Source organism: Toxotes jaculatrix, chromosome 8 (assembly GCF_017976425.1).
Source record: "Toxotes jaculatrix isolate fToxJac2 chromosome 8, fToxJac2.pri, whole genome shotgun sequence".
Lineage (NCBI taxonomy): Eukaryota > Metazoa > Chordata > Actinopteri > Toxotidae > Toxotes > Toxotes jaculatrix.
Genome location: NC_054401.1, coordinates 9,265,236 through 9,286,139, shown reverse-complemented (window position 1 = coordinate 9,286,139; position 20,904 = coordinate 9,265,236). Strand labels below are relative to the sequence as shown.

The following is a 20,904-nucleotide window of genomic DNA, read 5'->3' as shown; positions in this document are numbered from 1 at the left end:
CTGCTTCAGCTCCTGGCTGCCTCGCTCCTCACTCCACCGTTCCTTTTTCGCTCTGTCTTTTATCCCACATTTACTCTCCTCTTCCATTCTTCATCCCACTTTCTACATTTTTTTTTCCTCCACTCTCCTCTTTCTTTTTCTTTGTGGTATCTCTGGTCTCCTCCCGTGTTGAACTTCCCACAGTTTCCTTGTCCTGTCATCTCCCTCCTCCATCTGGTCTTGTTCTCTCACAGCCGACCACCTCTTCCCTCCTTCCCACTCCGCTCTTACTCACTGGCAGAGGAGGAGGAGGATAAGATGCGAGCTAAATTTGCATGCAGTTAAGAGGTGACTGAGGAAACCAGTGAATGTCAGAGTGAAGGAGGCTTGTTGAAGCCACAGAGATGGAGAGAAGGGTTCAGAAAGAAAGAGACTGAGTCAGTGTTGATTTAAGTGAAATGAAAGAGTTCATAATAGCTGAAACAGAATGAGAGAAAGATGTGGAATGACTCCAGATGGGGGTGCGACGTAGGCTAATGTGAATGCGTGTAGACAAACAGGGCTAAGAGGGGCCGACAGGCGTGAAATGGCCAGCACCTGCTACATAGCAGGTCCCCCACTCCCCTCTACCCCACAGCTGCATGACACACACACACATAAATCTACACACTAGTGTGTGACTGTGTGGGTGTTTGCCAGTGTCCTCTGCCCTCAGTCTTGTCCTGTGCACCTGGAGGCTGAGAGAGGGATGGATGTCCTCTCTTCTCCTTGCCTCTCCTCCACTCATCTTCGATCCTGCTGCTTACTCACACACAAACATATCCTACCCTGCTCTCCCCTCCTCTTTCTTCTTTCGATTTATCTCTCCCTCACTATCTCTTTCACTGCAGTTTGCTCTTTTCATTGCACCTCTCATCCTCTCAGTTAGCATATGCTCTCTCCTCATCCTCCTTATCTCTCTCAGGTTGTCTTTCAGCCTCCGCAAGTCTGGCGCTGATCTCCCTGCTCAGAGAAGAGACTCCTGCCCCCAGCATTCTCCCTCTCTCTCTTTCTACCTCTCATGCCCATGCTATTTCCCTCTCTCTCTAAGCTTAACTCTTAAATACCAGTAGCTCTTCCTTAATCACAGCTTAGTAGTCTCCATCCCTCCATTCCAGACTCCTCTTGGGGGGGGTTCTTGTGTGGCTAACCCAGATTCCCTCCATCTTCTGTCTTGTATTCTTCCCCATCGTTCCTTACAGGGATGGTTCAGCTGAACCTCAAAACATTAAATGCCCCCAATTGAATCTGAGGGGCTCTTCAGTTCAACAGAAAAGAGATTTTCTCTCAATTTGGTGCATTTTCCCCCATTTTAAGACTCATCTAAGGAGACAGTTCAAGGGCAAGGGGCTTGGCCCCTTTCCTCCACTGGGTTTGGGTGTAAGTGTGTGCGTGTGTGTCTGCCTGCATCTGTCTGTGTCTGTCAGTGTGTGTCTCCGACCATGCGAAAACAGCCAGAGAACAGGTTTGATGGAGCCAAGTCTTCCTCCAGCCTGCAACTGGCCCCCTGCCCACCCCTCATTAGCACAAACACACACAGACATTTGTGCACACGTACACACAGCTCTGTCCAATAACTTCACATGCTGACACAGAATACTACTAAGCTATGCTCAAGGTACAGCCCGACCCAGCATGAGACCAGGGATGACCATAATGGTGTGTGTGTGTCTGTGAGTGTGCGTTTGTGTATGTGACCGTGCATGTTTTTGGGAGGCTGCAGTAGATGTTACTTCCGCCCCATCTCTCTCATTACTTGCGGTCACTTGGAGCTTACAGTCATGCAGGACATGACTTCATAAGAAACATGCTGTTTTTTGGCTTCCACAGTATGGTGTGTGTGTTTGGGTAGGGGAGGGATGTGGGGAGTATGTTGTGTTTGTGTGTTTGTGTGTTGTAATATGCATGCCGTTATCCACACAGCATGCATATTGCGTTTTTTCTGCTGGCTCATCCAACAGAATGTGTTTATGAGATGTCCTTTACTCACCCAGTAAAATAAATTCCACTGGTGCTTTGTTAGGATGTGTCTGGGTCTGTAGTGGGTCCGTACTGGGCGCCAGGGGTGGCTCCTTTACATCTCTCTCTTGAATCATTTAAGTGTTCTCCAGAAGGTTAGAATAAAACATGAATTATCATTCACAAACGGATTTACCAGCGTAGACTTTGAGAGAGACACTTAAGAACTGACTTGAGCGACACATTAAAAATAATTGGGTGGAATTTAGGGAGAATTTGCATTTAAATTTTAGTGTAATTCCCTTTGATGTGACGGCAATGCGTAGTGGTATCCGGTCCCAAGTTTGCACAGACACTGTTGCCACGTTGCATGTGCTGGAGCTCCACAGAGCCTGAGGTGATAATGCATTTCTTGTGTTCCTGTTACAAGTGGACACTGAGGGCTGGCTCTCAATCTCATGTGTGTCAACGGCAATGTTTAGCACTGCTTGGGGGAGAATAGGAGGGAAGAGAGACGGCGTGCTTGGGGAGGCTGGCAGGAGAAATTGAAAGAAAAGAAGAGAAAATGTACCCACATAAAATTATAAATTTTTTCCCTAGGCACATGTTGAAAGTGAATCACAGAGGAGGAGAACAGAGAGAAGTAACTTTTGACAGAAATACAAACGCAAATTGGAGAGATGGCAAGGAAAATGGATTTAGAGACGGAAGGACTGTATGCAGCAGACAGCTGGTGAAGTGGCGGCAGAGATGGAGAAAAGTGTAGTGAATGAGAAGAGAGGCGGAAATAAAGAGAAGAGCAGAGCACAGGTGTAGACAGCAGTAGACTACCATTTTCTCTCTTGACAAGAATCAGTGTTACAAGAGTAATTCTGTCAGCTTTCTGTACACTTAACAAGAGGGGGCGGCTTCTGCTGGATTTCAAACGGGAATGACAATAAAATCGGGCTGATTCGCTGCTACAAATTTAGGCAGGGATTTCAACAGAAACGTCTACTGGTTAATCCTCTGCAGCGGCTCGTGAAAGTGCAGAGAGTGGAAAGGGAAGCTAGAGCAACACAGAGGATGTTCAGCTTAGCTAAGGGCTCTTGATCACTTTCAACCAGGGACTAAAATTAAAAATTCATTTGCTCACCACAGCTTATTTAGTTTTATTGTGAAGCTCATGTGCTCAAACCTGAAGTGAGAAGGAACACTTTAGAATGACAGATTTATTCCATAAGATGACGTTTGTACAACAGTGTTAGTTCTTCAGGGATTGAAACAGAGACAGCATTTTATTTATTGCTTCTGGGACATCAAAATATACAAAAGCAGAATAAACAAGTACATTAAATCAAAATAAAAAATGTGTGTATTCATACAAAATACAGAATCAGCCCCAACATCAATGCCTTGAACCTTGTAAAAGTGGGAATATTATACATTCTTACATCAATTTTCCCATTCGCTAAAAGTGGGCTTACTCTTCAAATCTCAGAAGAAAACACGCTGTTCTGAACAGTTTATGGAATAAAGTCTAAGTCATTCTAAAGTGTCCCTCCCTCCTATTTGAGTTACTGAACTTGAACTTCCTTGGAGGACATATTTATTCAAAATGCGTCACAGTACAACAGTGAGTGCAAACAACTTGGGTGGAGTTGACCCTTAACACCAGCAGTGTTAGTGCCATGCTTCCTGCCCACTGAGTTATAGATGATGGCCACATGGGGAACACGGTCACAGGGTCTGTCTGTGGGGAGCTGTCAAAGTCCCAGGAAGCACTTAGAGCCCTGAACTCTTGGCCCGGAAAAGCCTGTACAAAGCAGTAAAGCTGTGCTTGTATTTCTAGCGTCTTTACTCAGTAGTAGTGTCTTAACTGGGCTGACTGAAATGTGTCCATAGTACCACGGATTGACAGCTGGCATTGAATTCTGTGTTAATCCTTAGTGTTCTTGCCTTAATTTTGATCAGATATGTCTTTATTTAAATCATAATTTTGCTTATTTTGGACTGTATGTTATATAAAGTTCTGTATGGCTGCAAACTTAACTTGTGCTTAGAGAAGACAAATAGAAGAAAATGCTTTTGTAGGAAAACATGATTATATTCCCCTTAGTAAGAAGCAAGAAAAGCATCATTTTAGTGCGGGATTGGTACTGAAACTTAGGTATGTTAACTGCCACCATGAATTCAACATTTTCAAACAGTATCCAGCCTTAGTCTTAACTATCGTTTGCCGTGTCTGCAAAAGCAGTTGTAACTTTTTCTGTTCAAATATACCTGCTTTAAAATACTGCTTTAATATCACTGCAGAAGGACGTGAAGAGAGTGGGGAGTGTTTGTTCAGAGAAAGAGCTCTATATGGCTGACAAGTCATATGGGATGTCTTCACAACCCTGATTTAGACACCACTACTTCTCCCTGGAGTTTTTTTTTTTTTCCACACACAGAGGCACAAACAGAAATACTGCATATGGGATCATGGAGCCCTAGTTGTACTCACACCCTCCTTAGCTTTTAGCTTGTGCTGTAACAAAGCCTTCGTCTTCTTTAAAATGAACTTAAAATGGCTTCTTTTAATTTCTATCCAGTAGTGCTGGAGTAAAAATGGTCACACATGTAGGACTGACATGCACTCAAGCAGTGCCTGTGGTCTACATAGGCAAAGAGGGGTGCCAATCTGTCCCCCTGCTCTTTGTTCATGGCTTCCAGGAGGAGTTGTCATTCCGCTGTGTCACTTTGTCACTCACTCAATCCGCCACCTCCTCCTCCTCCTGTTCTTCATCCAATTTCCACCCTCCCTCCCTCCATCCATCATTATCCTCCTCCTCTGCATGGCCTCCACCTACTCAGCCCTGCACACGCCATTTTCCGCTCCTTCAGAATGTGTATGTGTGTGTGTGGCTTGCACTTTTTCTGCCCCCCCCCCCGTCGGACCTTGTGATTTGTGGTGAGCCTTGGATAGACCCTCACTGTTCAAGGGCAACATGGGGGGAAAACGTGGCTGAGACGTTGTTGTGGCGTGGCTGTGGGAATGGGGACAGGAGCAGCTCTGAGGGAAGAGGAGGAAATGTCAGTATAGCAAGGAGCTCAGCACACATGCACACAGACACACACTTGACTGTACTGACACCTCAGCACTCTTACACACTTGACTGAATATGGTTCAGACCAGCACCACTGGCATCATCCAAACCCTACCTTCTCTCTGTGTTCCTCTTCCTCTTTTTGTCATTTGTCCTTGACATTACCCTTTCCTGCTTGTCCTTTTTATGCTGTCTCTGTTTTCTCCCTTGCCCTCTCTCCATGTCTCTGTTCTCTTTTTCCCTGTCTCAACCATATTCCTTTTCTTTCTTTTTCTCCCACCCTGCCTCTCCTCCCTCCTACAGAGCCCTCAGTGAACCAATCCAATGCCGGCGTGGTGGCGGGAGCTGTCATTGGCTCCCTGCTGGCTCTCCTTTTGGTCGCCGCTCTCATCGGCGTGCTTGTCACCCGCAGCCGCAGGCAACAGCAGGGCTACCGCGCCAATGGCAGCAGTGACATTAAGACACGCATATTTGGAGGCGGCAAGAAGGCCAGCAAGAACGGCACAGGTGGAGGCGCAGGCAGTGGCGGAGTCGGAGGCGGTAACAACAACGGCCCCATATACGTTTACAACGACAGCTCATCCCACCAGGGCCTTGGAGAGAAAAACAACCACCACCAGCCACTCACCATTGGGGGTCGGCCCGAAGTTGTTGCCACTACACCCACCGCCCAAGACATCCTGCTTAGCAGCGAATTAGACGACGCAGAGAGGAGGAAGTTTGATGAGCTGGAGGAGGACGAGAGGTATGACCACTTCACTGGAGGGGCCCCCATCCTTCAGCTTCGCCCACACAATGACCAGGACGATATGATTGGAGATTACCTGGATGATGACATGGAGTCCCAGCGGGATGGCTCTGTCATCTCACGGACTGCAGTTTACGTATAGAGGAGGAGGAGAGGAAAGGAGGAGGAGGAAAAGGAGGGATGGAGGATCTCTCCTGAGGATTTTGTGGCTTCAGGGTCTTGCTCCCTGTCTGATGGAGAGGAGAAAATGATACCACTTTTATTTTTGAAAATTGATTTTAAATATAGCCTATTATTATTAATCGCAGTGCAGCCCCAAAATGAACTGAATGAACAGGAGGGTGTGGTGGGATGTTCTGAAAGGAGTTGTGCTGTTTTTTGGTCCCTAAGAGCTGAAATTCAAACAGAAAAGAAACAACCTGTCTCCCACCGCTTCTGCTCATGATATCGCTATCGCTGGGACCTTCTCAAGGACTCTTGACAGACAAACTAAAAGAGAGAAACAATGTAGTGTGGGAGTAGGATAATGGAATCATGATACAAGCTTGGCTATAGAGGAGGCATCGCACTTGCATATTCACTCTTATCTTCACCAAAACAGTAGCAGTGGATGGGGTTGTCAAGCAGTTACGTTTTACCTGCTATTCTCAGTCCTCCTATGGGAAACTTTTGTTTTGGTAATGCGTTGTGCTGACAGCTGGTTGGTAGTTAATATCTAGTGATGGGTTGGGAGAAAAACATTTGAAGGTATAGACAGTAACCATCAAGTGATTTAGAGAAGAGAACAATGCATTTGCTCATGTCTGCTGGAGAGTTCTCCTTTCCGCTCTCTGCCTTCTTCTCAAGAAAAAAAAAAACATCTCTGCAAACTATCAGCCACAGTAGACACTCTTCAATTTACAAAATTCAAAAAGAACATTTGGTCCTTATGTGCTGTGCAAATACAAGAGCAGCTGAATTTAACAAAGTAAGTTTGCAGAGTTTGAACCAAGTTCGTAACAAGGTATTCACATGCAAACTTTTGTACTGTGCCTGGAGGTAAGAGACGGTAAACAAGAAATGAGGGAATGAGGTGTAGCCAATCTGACAGGGTCAAGGGATGGAGAGAGGGATGCAGGAGGCAGGAGGACGAGAGAGGAGCACGTCTCTTCTTTTCTCTTCATCCTCATCTCCGTCTCTTCAGAGCACTCCTGACAGGAGGAGCTTGATTGGTAATGAGCCGTGAAGTCGCTCGCTTAGCCGGGACCAACAGATTGCCACCACTTATCGTTTATGACGTGGCAATTCCTCCCCCCTCCTATCTCTCTATCATCCTTCCATCTTCTCCTCTCTCGCTCTTCATCCCTCTCCCCCAGTGTTTATGGGGAGTTTATGATTTATCCAGGGCAGTGTCGAGGTCAGGGCCACAGAGAGCGGGGCAGTATTTTACTACTCCCGATGTGTCAAACGCCCCACTTACTCTATTCTAGCCCAGCCTGCCCTGACATGCCAGGACTGACTAATCCACCTGGAGTGGCCACGTTCACTGCGCCACACAGACACTGCCACCTCCTCCCATATTTTAGTAAGTGGCCGGATGTAACAGAACCCCATTTCCAAAGTGCGCCTGCGTTAGATATGATAGATTTTCAATGAGATCATGTAATATTTCTTTCCACTAGCGGATGTTGTTAAATGTAGTGAATTGATCGGGAGACATAAAAGGTTGTGTCCACAGCGGTGCTGTCGGAGTCATATTGACTAACAGGCAACAAGTGGTGAAATGACCCTTCATGATGTGACTTCAGGCCTGATTGTCTCCTGACTGTTAATTTAGCCTTGCAACAAGTCACCGGAGGGCCGCTCATACAAACATTGTTCCTTGGCCACTGTACACTGCTGTCTTTGAGGCTTAGAGTGTACATGTGCATGCGTCACTGCATCTACGCAGCCACTGGATGACTGAGATGGACAATCTCGGAGTGAAGCCCTGCTGTAGCTCCTCTAATCATGCTTCCCCTGGCCTTCTAATCAACTCCCCTCTGACCCACTGGGAATCTGAGTGTGGTCTCGATGACTGTACTGACCTCCCGTAAGGCCCAGCCAAGATCTGGGTTGCAGTTTGCTGCAGGTCATGAGGTCAAATGCAGGGTCACCCATTGCCAAGGGCAAGGATGACTACACCTGCCCACATTTCTTATCATGGCTGTTTTTAACCTTGAACTATAGTTCGACAGTCCTTCTTTGCCATTGTGATGGCTGTTAACCTTAAGAGAGGTGGAGAGAGAGTAGGAAAGAGACACAGGAGGCGGATGACAAAAATTGAGACAGTGTATAGTGTTTGAGCACTGTCTGAGATATTTTAAGCCAGTGTGTTCAATAGGATTATTGTCTAATGGCCTTAGCGTATACATAAATGCAGCTCCTGTCAAACTTGGGTACAGTACATTTATTGAACACAGCTGATCAGTCACAGCCACTCAAAATAAAAATGCATTACTTATTTTTGCACTCGTGTGTGTCACCTCTACAAAGAGAAATAGTGTAATACTTGCTTTTTGGGGTAAAAAAAAATATCGACAAGGGACAAAACTGTCGTATGTACATTTTGGTGTGAGGTATCTGTGTACTATATATGTAAGCATTTTTATTTTTCTTGTGAAAATATGGATATTTATGAAAATGTAAATATCAGATCAGTGGAGCCAGTGTTGCCAGTGTTGTGGAAGTAAAGATGAAAGAGTTCTGGGTTGGCTAACTCTGAAGCTCAAATGTCTCAGAGGGCATTCAGAATGTAATTTTTAATCCAATGAATACCTCAGTAGTTTGGGTGTTTCGACATGCTGAACTGACTGAGCTTAGTTTACCTAAAGCCTAAGTCTATTTTATTTTGGGGGGAAAAATTATATATGCTTGTATGGTTTCTTTTTCGTTCAAGTTAGCACTGCCTGCATTTCCACATAATAAGCACACGCTATTTCTTTTGCACAATTGGCTTCTCCTTCTCCTTGACAGACACCCTGCACAATGCTAAAATACACACAATACTCATAATTTATCATGTAGACCGTAACCACACAAGCGATGGTCTGTGTTGTGTCTGAGTCAGCTCTGTGTGTGTATATAGTTGTCAGTGTGTATTTTCGTGATGCTCGGGGGGCTCTGGGACATCTCTCGCTGCCATTGGGGCTAAAACCTGAGTAGCCACCTTTTGTCACCATGGAAAACTGGCAAACTGAAGATATTATTGTGCATTTTGAAGACACACACCCAATCACAAACTCATGCACAAACTGCACATATACATACGCAGAATGCAGAGAAACATTCGCCCACACACAAACACCCCTCAGTCACTTTCTTTATGCTCACTCCCACAACCAAACTGTGCAGAAGACACCTCATACCTGACAACTCTGCCATCTCCTGACATAAAACCCACACAAATGTGCTTGCATAGCTGCAAACAAAGACACACACACAAAAACACATCTACTTTTTCCTCTTCTTTCTCAGTGCCTCTGTCAGGACATACACCGTGTCCTGTTAGAGTGGAAAGAGCCGCAGCATGATGTGTCCCCTGCTCCACTGCTTTTTATCCCCCAAATAGTCCAACCCATTCCCAAATCAATGACCATGTACAACAGAGACAACCACACATTCAAGGGACACCCACTTTTCACCCAGTGTCAGAAAAACAGGCTTTTTAGGAAACCGTTTGTCCGTCATGCTTTTGTTCTGCATGGGAAATATAGCTTTCATAAAAATGCCACTGCGCTGACCTCCTCACCCTCCCGGATTCCTTTGAATGCTTTTAGCGAGTCACAACTCCCTACTCTTCTCCAAAATGTTGTTTTCGACTTCTCTCACTTCAGCCACCTCCGCCACAGCGACCGCCCCCACAGACGCACACACCGTTGCCACCCACCTCCGCACCCAAGTAAGGCTTGTCAGACAAAATGCTTTTAGAAAAACCCATGATCCTTGCCTGTGTGTAGCACCGGGTTAGATTGTCAAAATACCCAATATTTTTCTTTTTTCAGGAAAACCACATACTGTTGCTATTTCTTTGGCTCCAAACATCTGATGACTAATCAAAGCCTTAACATCTCCCATCTCACTCGCATAAAAGAAAAAAAAAGAGAAAACCTTCCTGTGTACATACATATAAATATATAAATATGTAGCAGAGAAAAAGAATTACTAATTTATGGTGTCACGTTTGTGTATTTCTCAGTGACAGCAAGCATGAAGGATTTATTTTTTCCTATTACAGTTTTTCCTCTTTTCTGTTATTTTGCAGTGCTTTATAATTTATGTTTTCGGAGTGCTTTATTCTTGACTGCTGCGCTGTGATTGCTGCCAAAACCGGCAAATGTGCTTCTTCTATACAAATGAACTGTACACACAACAAAACAGTCTTACCCCAAAATGTGCTTTTTATTATTGACTGCTCTGTGTAAAAGTTGTTTTTTTTTTCTTTTTTGTATTTTTTAATTTTAAATTAATTTTGCTCTTTAAAAAAAAAAGAACAAATTAGAATTGTTGTCACCATTTTGTCAAGTCTTTCTATATTTTTTCGTATTTGGTTGCTATTAAAGATTTCTTGATTTTCGAAGTGTTCCAGCGTTGCAGCGTGTGGTATCTGTTTCTCCTCTTCTTCCCTCTGTCTCTTTAACACTTGAGGTTAGCTTGGATGACTGAGGACCCAGATTGAACTGAAGCGCCAGCCATTGATTCTCACTGATTAGATTTATAGATTAATTGATTGGGATATGAAGTGGCCTCTCTGTCTCTTGTCACCCATCATCCTCACTCCAGACACACCAACCCCTGTGTTGTTTTTTTTTTTTTCCCCACTCTCATTTCCTGGTCTGGCTGTTTGTCTCGTTTGAGTTTTGATAAATCTGCATGTGTCAACAGAGGTGTGATAACAGGCTTATGGGAAACTGAGCACAGGAATAGGAGAAGCCATTTTGTAGATTACAGTTGTCCTGTACTGAAGCTCCACCTCCTCCCAGTCTCTCTGATTTGTGTATGTGTCCTGGTTGGCTGAGGTAAACTTGCTGCCTTGGTAACAGGTATGTAGGAGAGTGCTGTAGCTGTTTAAAGGGCACATTTTTCAGGTTTTTCACCTGAGCATGCTGATAATGAGGAGCACTTGCATGGGACTAACAACTCTCATGCAAATGCTTTGCACACACCGAGGAAAGGATGGAGTTGAGGAATGTGGTGCTGGAGCCTCAGTGGTTTTCCTGCAGGGAGGCAGTTTGTGTTTTCAGTTGGGGAATGTGCAGGCCAAGCTGAAACTCAGTGAATGGAGCGCCTCTCAAAGGCTGCATTGTTTGAACTCTGACGAAACCAAACTGGTCTGGTTAAATTCTAACAGAAGGGCATGTCGAGGGTTGTTGTGTGTACAGGTTTATGTATGAATGTGCTGGCGTCTGAGTGCATGTGTGTGGTCATGCATGCATGTGCACCTGCCTCATTTGGTTTACAAACTAATGAAAAAAAAAACCCTGTGTCCCCACCAAACGGTACAGTCAGTCAGTTCTTCTTGTAACGTTCCCATAATTTCGACAGTCGGTTAATGGCGGTTAATGGCAGTTATGGCAGCGCGTCCTCGGTATTTGCCTGGTGCTTTGATGCCATCATGTATTTGCATGTCATCCTGGCTTCTTGTCACAGTTCATTTTTGTCGCAAGCTTCTTCTGTCAATGCACAGCTATTTACTGTGAGTCCAGCCCACCATCTGGCCTCTCTAATTGCTTAGGATTTGAAGCTGGCGAGATAGAGAGCACTTACACACACACACGCACACACACACACACACACACTGACTCCTTTGGTTTTCTAGCTCAATGTAAAAGACTCAAGCACAGCAGAAAGGCTTTTAAGCCGCAGATAGGAATAAAAGTGTGTGCAACACTTGCATTTTTGTCTGCGTTTGTCTCTGGAAAAGGTATGCACCTCATGTGAGAGTGGTGACCCCGTAACGCAGAACCTATCTGAGCTCCGAGCAAATAACCTGGATCTGAAGCCAAAGTGACAGCAGCTACGCCAAGCACCACCACTGTGTTCAACATTAGCTTACAGTGATGAGACATGGTGCAGTGCCCTTAGGCTAGCTGGTAGTGGCCCTGTTTATTCCAAGCTGTGTGTGTGTGTGTGTGTGGGCTCATATTTGACAGAGAGTGAGCATGTGAGTGTGTTCTTTGGTCACACAGTGTACTAAAGAAGTATGTTCATGTGTTTAGGCACCTGCTGAGTGCTTTGCTGGGTTGCAGACGGATCAGATTTCCACAGAATGTTTGCAAAGTATAAAAGTGTTTGTGGACTTGAGTGTGATCAGATTATTTGTGTTTGTGAGGGCAGCCAAGTGATGAATGTGTGTGTGTGTGTGTGTGTGTACTGTTTCATATGTCCATGTTTGTGTATAGCTGTATATTGAACTTCCTGCTGTTTCAGCTACAGCCACGGCGTTGATTAAACATCTGATTGTGTGTGTGTGTACATGTGTGTACGTGTGTGTACATGTGTGTACGTGTGTGTACGTGTGTGTACGTGTGTTTGTGGATTAGCACACAGACCCACTCTGGGCTCTCTATGCTGATAACTGCTAACACAATGCTCCTCTATTAACCTCTCACCCTCTGGCTCCAGACCTGACTAATAAATCCCAGAGTGAATGATGAATGGCCAGGCCTGTTGCATAGATGTCTGAGTGATGGATATAGTGACCTGGGTGTTCACAGGGATTAAAGCAAGTGTCTGCTTCTGACCTCAATTATGAAAGTGGGTTCCTGCATATTTTTATTGGCTTTAAAGCGACTGGATTTTCTCTTTCTTGCCTGTGGTGAATCATCAGATTTCCAGCTGTGTGTGTGTCCTCCAGTCACTGGAATATTTGTATCAAACACATCTTTTTAAGCGGCTCATTTTTCAGCTGACAGCGATATGTTTCTCACTGTTTTGGTTCTGTGCTCCAGCGCCGTAGATTTGACTATTTGGCTCTTACATAGTCCTCCGGCTTCGGGACAATGACCCTAAGCATGGAGACAAGGTAATTAAGGAGTTTTTTTTTTTATGGCGAAACAGTTGAATGTACTGGCTAAGTCAGTCCATCTGACCTCAAACCAAGAATGTGTTTGATTTGCTGAAGATTAGACTGAAGGAAAAAAGCTCCTGAGGAAAGTTAGATGATAAAGGTGGCTGCAGTACATCACAAGGTGAGATAACAGGTCTGGTGATGTCTGTGATTTTAGATGACTTTTTCAAAGTTTGTCTCAACTGCAGTTGCTTTCTTTCCCTATGTACTGTATAATAACACCTGCAGCCATGCTGGCAGCTATGTGTGCTGCTTTTAGCTAAATGCTAATGTCAGCATGTTAACAGTGCTGACAAGCTAATGTTCAGCAGGCATGTTTACCTTGTTCACTGTCTTAGTTTACACGTGCTAATCAGTACTAGCTGAGGCTTGTGGAAATATCATTTATTTTGTAGGTATCTGGTTTTAGACATATGAAAATCTTGACCTGATTATGGCACTAGATTAAAAATGTTGGGGTCATCAAAATTGCTGCAAGTCATCCTGATGGGGACATAAATGTGTGTACCAAATTTAATGGCGATAGAAGCAACAGTTGTTGAGACATTTCACTCAAAACTAAATCAGATGGATCAGAGGATCAGTACTCAATATCAGTATCAATATTCCTACTCAGTAGGAATCATCCTCTGGGGTCCACGAATGTCACTGTAATCCATGTAATAGTTAGATAGAGGAGATATTTATGTCTGGATAAAAGTACAGCCATGCTGCTAACATGGATAAAAATCATTACACTATCTGTTATGTCTATCTGATGTGGATAAAAAAACCAACAACCCTCAAATTAAAGATGAGTCAGTACTTTAACCTCACAGTCACTGTACGAAGTCTGAATAAGAAACTTGTGTTGCTGTCTGAATCATGATGCACACCCTGTGGGCCTAATTCTTTCTGACTGTGCTGTGCTTCCCACAACCAGTTGTTACTTTCACTGTTGATATTGCTCACTTTAAAACTCCTTTATTTTATAGAAATTAAATCTGAATCAATATTTTGGAAAACAAAAAAATAATAAAAATCTCTTGTGTGGAGTCTTTAATTTCACACTGTCTGAGCCAGTTTGTGACAAATTGGAGAGTCAGTATGTGAGAGACCAATTTGTTTTCTGACCATGGTGGTTTGTGAATGCTAAATTGGGCTAAGGTACTTCTCAGTGGAACAGTGTAGTTGGTGTTTTTGTTTGTTTTGAGGAAAGGACTGGGAGTGATATCTGGTGTAATCTACCATCTTGTTTTAGTTTGGTTACTTTTGTAGAGTTTGTTTTGGGTAAATGCAGGGAAGCCGCAGCTTCAGGCAACAACCACTCATCTGCTATTTACTCTTGAAACATTGAGCACTGAGTTATTACCTAAGATGTTAATGAAATGCATGTGAAAATAATAGTTCTTTCACACCTTAACATGTCCAAAAAATGTATTGTCAAAGACTGGTGAGCTGGGTTGCTTGACAACATCAATTTGGATGAAATGTTCTTAAGTGAAACCTTCCTTGAAGCAATGAAATCTTTTTTTTTTTTTTTTTTTTTTAACAAGAAAGGGAGTTTTGATAGAGCCTGAATGGTAATTTTACTTCCTTATTTCCTCTAACAGCATTTGTTGTCATGTCAAACAAGGTGAGAGCAGAGTGCAGAGGAAGTTAGATTTGTAAGTAATCACAGGAAATTGGAAATCATATCATCCGTCTTCCTCTTGCGGTAAATGATAACATCCGATCTTCTGGTTTCTGGTCATTCAGTTTGTTGAGATGCGTGTCTGCTGCACACACACAAACACATACACACACACACACACACATATATATATATATATACATATAAATACATACCCAGGCAGACAGAGAGGGGGAAGTGGATGCTCCTGTTTCCCCTGGAGGCCCCAGGGCGTTTACTCTTCCTATCCCGTGCTGACAGGGCTGGAGGTAAGAGGGTGGTTGCAGTACATTGTTGGGCGGATGAGGCAGGTCTCCCCCGGGGCGGCGCATGCTCGGCCAACTGCTGGGAGGACAGAGAAGAGCAGGGAGAGAGGGGTGGAGTAAGGACTGTAATCTGAGGGGAGGGCAAAGAGGGCATGATGGTGTGTGGAGGGTGAATAGGAAGTGCAGTGGTGAGATCTGAGGCCTTGTGTATGAAACTACAGAGGGCTAGTTTATAGAGCCGGTATATAAATTTAACAGTGACTCGTGCAAGATTAAATAAACTGGGAGAAAGAGAAGAAAGGAGGAGAGGAGGAGTCGGGTAGGACGAAGAGAGCAAAAGGGCAAAAAGCAGAACAGAGGAAGGGAGGAGAAGCCTGATTAAAGATGGAGTGGAGACGGCTGAGTGAAGGGAGGACGATGACGAGGACTGAGTTGTTGCAGCTGTGTTGATTTAGCCTTCTCACAGATCAGACTGTGTGTGTGTGTGTGTGTGTGTGTGTGTGTGTGTGTGTGTGTGTGTGTGTGTGTGTGTGTGTGTGTGTGTGTGTGTGTGTGTGAGAGACGGAGAGGGAAAGAAGCTTCCTGAGAATGCTACTGACCTCGACACACCTGCACAAACACCGACCACCACCAGATGAAAGATGGAGCGAGTGTGCATGCGTGTTTGTGAGTTAAATAAACCCCAAAAGGTTTTCATGCAGTGACTTACCTGGAACAAATCCTGATCTAGAAAAAACAAAACAAAACAAAACAAAGAACATTATGTGAATGCAGTATGACCACCAGGGAGTGTAGCTTTGAGCTAAGCGTGCACGTGTGTGTGTGTGTGTGTGTGTGTGTGTGTGTGTGTGTGTGCGTGACTGTGTGGGTATGAATAAAAGAGATTTATATCAGGGAAAGAATGGTTTGTTGGTGCTCCTAAGAATAGATTCTGTGATGGAAATGATTTTGATGCTGTATGCAAGCCTTTGTGTGTGTGTGTGTGTGTGTGTGTGTGTGTGTGTGTGTGTGTGTGTGTGTGTGTGTGTGTGTGTGTGTGTGTGTGTGTGTGTGTGTGTATGTGTCAGTGTCTCGTTTTGTGTGTATTTGCCCTGGAGTGCTTTGCAGATCAAATGCACTTGCTGTTTAATTCACCGTCTCAACAGGCAGCTCTTACAAAGTACATGCACGCACTGGCACATGCACGTCTGCATACACTCAGATATAAACATACAGAATGAGAGATGAACACGAAGATAAAAACAAAATAAGTCTGCAAATATTTGGTCTTAGGGATTCGAGATAGTCTTCAGGGGACTGCCAAGTCCGCAGTAAATGGTGGATGATTGTGTTCATGTTCATTTGTTCATGTAACTGCTGTGCAGATGTTTGCCTGCCTGACAGTACGGAAGGTGCATGCAAATGTACGCTTTTTTTTCTGTGGGAGTTTATCAGAAATGTTTTCTGTTTGCTGTTGAACAACTAATATTTGTGCTGTTATGTGTGTTTTCCCTCGTAAGATGTTTCAAAATTGCGTTAGAATTGAATTACATCTTGACCCGTACTATTATTATTAAATTAGTATGTGTAGTCATTACCATTATGTTTGTATCATGAGATCAGTGAGGGTATTGTCTGATGTTTATACATCACCGTGTGAGACGTGTAGGCGAAATTGCATAAAATTTAATCAGACTGATGTTCCGCTGTTATGCGTTACATCAGACAAAACTAATGGATAACTGATTTTGTGAGTAAAATTTTGATAAAAGTATAGTACTAGTACTGTGGGACTAACTGTATAAGTAGAGGTAACACATCTAACACTATTATTTTACATTTACATTACTTATTTTGCTATACATTAATACCATATATCTGCCATATTGATATTATTGTATATCTGTTTTATACATTTCATAGAATTGTATTACTACTGTATAGTGTGTGGATTTTATATATTATTCCCATATATATAAAACACAAAAAAATACATTGCTATATTTATTATTCATTCTTATATCTATTTAACCAAATAAAATACTGGTTAGAATGAATAATTATTACAGTGTACAAAAAGAGAAACATTATACAACATTATAATTTCCCTCTTTCACAGTACAATAATTTGCTCAACAATAACAAATAAATAACACAGAATCATCACCTAGCTCAGTATTTATTTACTGTATGGGTTTCCTCTGTAAGTCTGCTGATACACACAGTGTGGTGAAGTGCCGGAGCAGAGTGGACTGTAAGCCTTCCTCAGCAGTCCAGAGTGATGTTATCTGCACTGCCCGGTTCTCCTGTAGGGTTCAAGTCTCCTCGGCTTTCTTTGTTTGACATTAAATAACAGCCATGGTGCGGAGAGGACTGTCAGAACTTCATAAAAAATTGTGTGTGCGTGCGTGCGTGTGTGTGTCTTTGTCTGCTCATGTGCATGTGTCAGTTTATATCCACAGGCTGCCTCCCCATTCATCTGTCTGTCATCTTATCTAGACATCTCTTTCCCTGTAATCACTTCTCCTGCCCCGTCCTCTTCTCTGCTGCTCCTATCTTCTTATCTTCTGCTGCGGACTAAATGTTGAGCAATGTAAATCTGTTAAAGAAGGTATGTGTGGATGTGTGCGGGTGTGCGTGTGTGGATGTGTGTCTTTGTATTTCTACATCAAATGCTGTCCAACCAGTCCTGGGGTGTAAAATCCTCTCCAGTCATTGCACTTCCTCTTTTCTCTTTTCCATCACATCTCCAGTCTCTTGCTGCTGAACCCAGAGGCATCGTTTTAAAAGGGAAATACACTGAGTGATTGATTTAACCCATTAATTATTGCTCCAAGAAACAGAAATCTTTATGCACGACGTCAAACTGCTCCCAAGCTGTTAAGTCTTTTGTAGCGATGGCTGTCATACACAGTCCTTTACTCTTGTCTGTGTGTGTTTTAAATGTGTTTGTGTGTGTGTGTGTGTGTGTCTCATATAGAGTCACTGTGGTGATTCATGACCACTGTACAACACCTGCTGGAGGTCTCCTGTATGTCTTTGGCCCCTTGTTAACCCCTCCTCTCCTCCAGGGTCCCCAGTGATTTCAGCTATGTCGCCTGTCACTCAGTCCCACAGCCGAGGCATCATGGGTAACAGCCCCAGTTCACTGTTGAAATGCACTTCAGTGTATAATGTGAGAAGGAGAGAGAGAGTAGAGTTTAGAAAATAGCTCAACATTGCCATGCAAAGCACGGCAATACTGCACCATCCACTGTCCGTTTAACTGTCAGCTTAGGGCAGTGATAGATAAAATAGTCTTGAACCGACAAAAGGTCTTATCTTAGAGGAGGAAATTAAATGTTATTCAAATTTGGCTTTTGGCATCACAAGGGATCTACGTGAAATGTTTACAAACAGCAGTCGATTATCGCTCTTACAAATGTGGATGTGATCATTGCCACCTTGAAAGTAAAAACTGATTCATCACACTCTCAGCACTGTGATCTGACCAGCCTGCCTTCAACAGGAGCAGCGAGCGAAAACATCAACTGAGAATAATGCTCACTTCACTGTGTGTAATAGCTGGAACTTCTATGTTGTGTGCTTACAATCAGCTCTAAACTGCAAAAATAGATAGTACAGAGCCCTCACAGGGTGCGTGAATGCATGGCTCAGATTTTGATTAATTTATGTTCCAGTACATTTCAGTTTTCCTAAGTCATTACCCTCCCAAACAACTGTCATTCCCGGGGGATTCAGACCAACCAAGCTCTTACAAACAAGTGCGTGCTTTGGCCCAGTCCTTATGTTTCTGGTCTGTTTATCATCGTGTGTTAGTGCGGTGGTTTACATGCACTCTCCGGGAGTCTGTGTGTCATCCTATGGCTCCCAGTTCCCAGTTATTTATCTGTGTATTACACACGCTGTCCAGGTACAGCTCGCAGGTCGTTTATCCTCCATAGGTCCCCACCGTCTTGATATATGGAGCTGTTACATTTTGATATCACAACACTCTGCCTGCAGAGCAAACATACTTGCATACTGTTGAGTTTAGCACCTGGTTTGTTATGGTGTGTGTCTCGGCGTGTTAAAGGGCAAGTGTGTGCGTCGAGTTTCGTTTTTTCCTGGTCATTTATCCTATTTTAAGGCCCTTTACTCTGCTGTCCTCCTCTTAATACCACTTTTACTCTAGTGCTTCAGGGTTTTCTGTCACCCAATTGCTATTCATTAGTGTGGATAGGTGGGAGAAGTAGAAAGAGACTGCGGCAGTGTGTGTTTTAATGTGTCTCCTCTGCAGTTTGTACACTGTAGTATTTTCAGTAGTATTAATATGTAGAACTGCAACTAATAAATATTTTCTTTTTATATTAATATGCAAATATTTTTTGATTAATCCTGTGTTCCATAAAATGTCAGGAAACAGTGAAAGGTTCCCATCACAATTTCCAAAAGCCTGGGGTGATGTCCTCAAAATTGCTTGGTTTTTTTTTTTCTGAGTAGAAGTCTAAAAGTCAAAGATATTTAGTTTAAAATCACATAAGACAAAAAAAAAAAAAAAGTTTTAAATCCTCACAATTCAGAGGCTTCTGCCAGAAAATGTTGGGGTCTTTGCATGGAAAATCTAAATAGATGCGGCTTATTTTTCTGTCAATCAACTCATCGTTTGAGCTCTATTAACAGGATGCGGATGTGATGATTTTCTCTTTGTTTAGGAAGACGAGCACAACAATGTTTTTCTGTTACTTGTTCCTGTGCATGTGTTGTTTTCCATGTAGATTCAGGTTCAGTAAGTGAAGTAACTGAAATTTGTTTTGACATCGCTGACTGTAATAATAGAGTAAAAACAATCTGGATAAAAAAAAATGATAAATATGCCTGCATCTAAATGACTTTTGATGTTTAGTGGTGCGAGTTGGTTTGCATGTAGATAATGGATATATATGCAAATATTTAGGCATTTTATGAGTTTTATATTCATCGTGTGTTGGTGTTAGCCCTGTGTGTCCCCCTCTCAGTGAGTAGGCAGCGTATTACTTGTCTTGGTGCAATGAGCCAAGCCTTGTATTAGGCAGGTTGAGCTGCAGGGGGAATTTTGTAACACTTGACCTGTTTCACTGAGTCATTTGTGTGGATGGAGAAAGAGAGGGATTCAAGAGGAAGGGCGAGAGCAAGCGAGGGAAGAGAGGGCAGTGGAGGGGGAGGGCAGCACAAGTGGTTAGGGGTGATCGGAGGGATGAGTGACAATGAAAAGTGATCGAGAGAGGGAGAGAGAACAACAGCTGGGGGAGCCGGAGGGAGGAGAAATGAGATGACAGTGCCTTCATATTTCTTCTTCCTTTCTTTCTCTCCATCTTTTTCTCTCACCCATCCCTCCATCTCTGTCCTTCATTCAGCAGCCTCTCAGGCAGGCCTGGCTGAGGCGCCCCGCTTTTCATTACTCACCCCTTCAACCTCAAAGGTCATAAGCACAAACTTCGCACTTTAAAATGCAAGAATATCAAACTTATTTATGTAACTGTTGCTGCCTGTTATTGGTGGAGTGTTTGTGTGTGTGTCTATTTGTACTCTCATGCACAGTCCCCTTTTTTTGTGTGTATTGTGCATGTGTTGTTGAAAGTGCTTGATGCCAGCTCCACATACATATTAATAGTGTAGTTTTTCATTTTGGGAGCTCAGCTGGTGGGCTCCTGCCTTGGAGGAAGAATTTAAGCCGTATATCTGCATCACTGGCTACTCATTCTCTCTCTCTATCATCTCTTCATCCTGTCCTCACATTCCCTGTGTGTTTGTGTGCATTTGTACTTTTTCTCTTTTCCTTTCTGGTGTAATGAGTATGAAGGAGTGGTAAGGACAATAAAAGACAATAAGAAAATGTTAAAGGGTCAGTTCACCCCATAACAAAAAAAAACTGGTAGTATCCAGCCATTTAGATTGTTTTGGTTTTATTTGTCCAGGTTTTGATAGAATATAATGTATGACAACTTTTACATTAAACATCCTTATTATTCCTATCTGGATCAGGAAAAACACGTTAATGCAAGGTGTTTAATGCACACAGAAAACTTTGTTTTGACAAGGCAACTGGATCGAGCAGCCCACATCTGGAGATGATGATCGGATCTCAGCCAGGTGGAAACACAGTCCGT

General features: G+C 43.4%; 1 protein-coding gene across 3 annotated transcripts in view; it reads left to right on the top strand.

Moving 5' to 3' along the window:
- LOC121185797 (nectin-2-like) overlaps positions 1-20,904 on the top strand; it is a 75,096-nt gene that overhangs the window by 33,791 nt on the left and 20,401 nt on the right. The window contains exon 7 of one of the 3 annotated variants that reach the window (XM_041044226.1): positions 5,349-9,903. The exons of the other annotated variants lie outside the window; for them this stretch is intronic. Within the exon in view, the coding sequence (XP_040900160.1) occupies positions 5,349-5,935 (587 nt within the window). The 3' untranslated portion in view covers positions 5,936-9,903. Of the gene's footprint in view, positions 1-5,348; positions 9,904-20,904 lie in introns of those variants that run through there. 3 annotated transcript variants of the gene reach the window in all.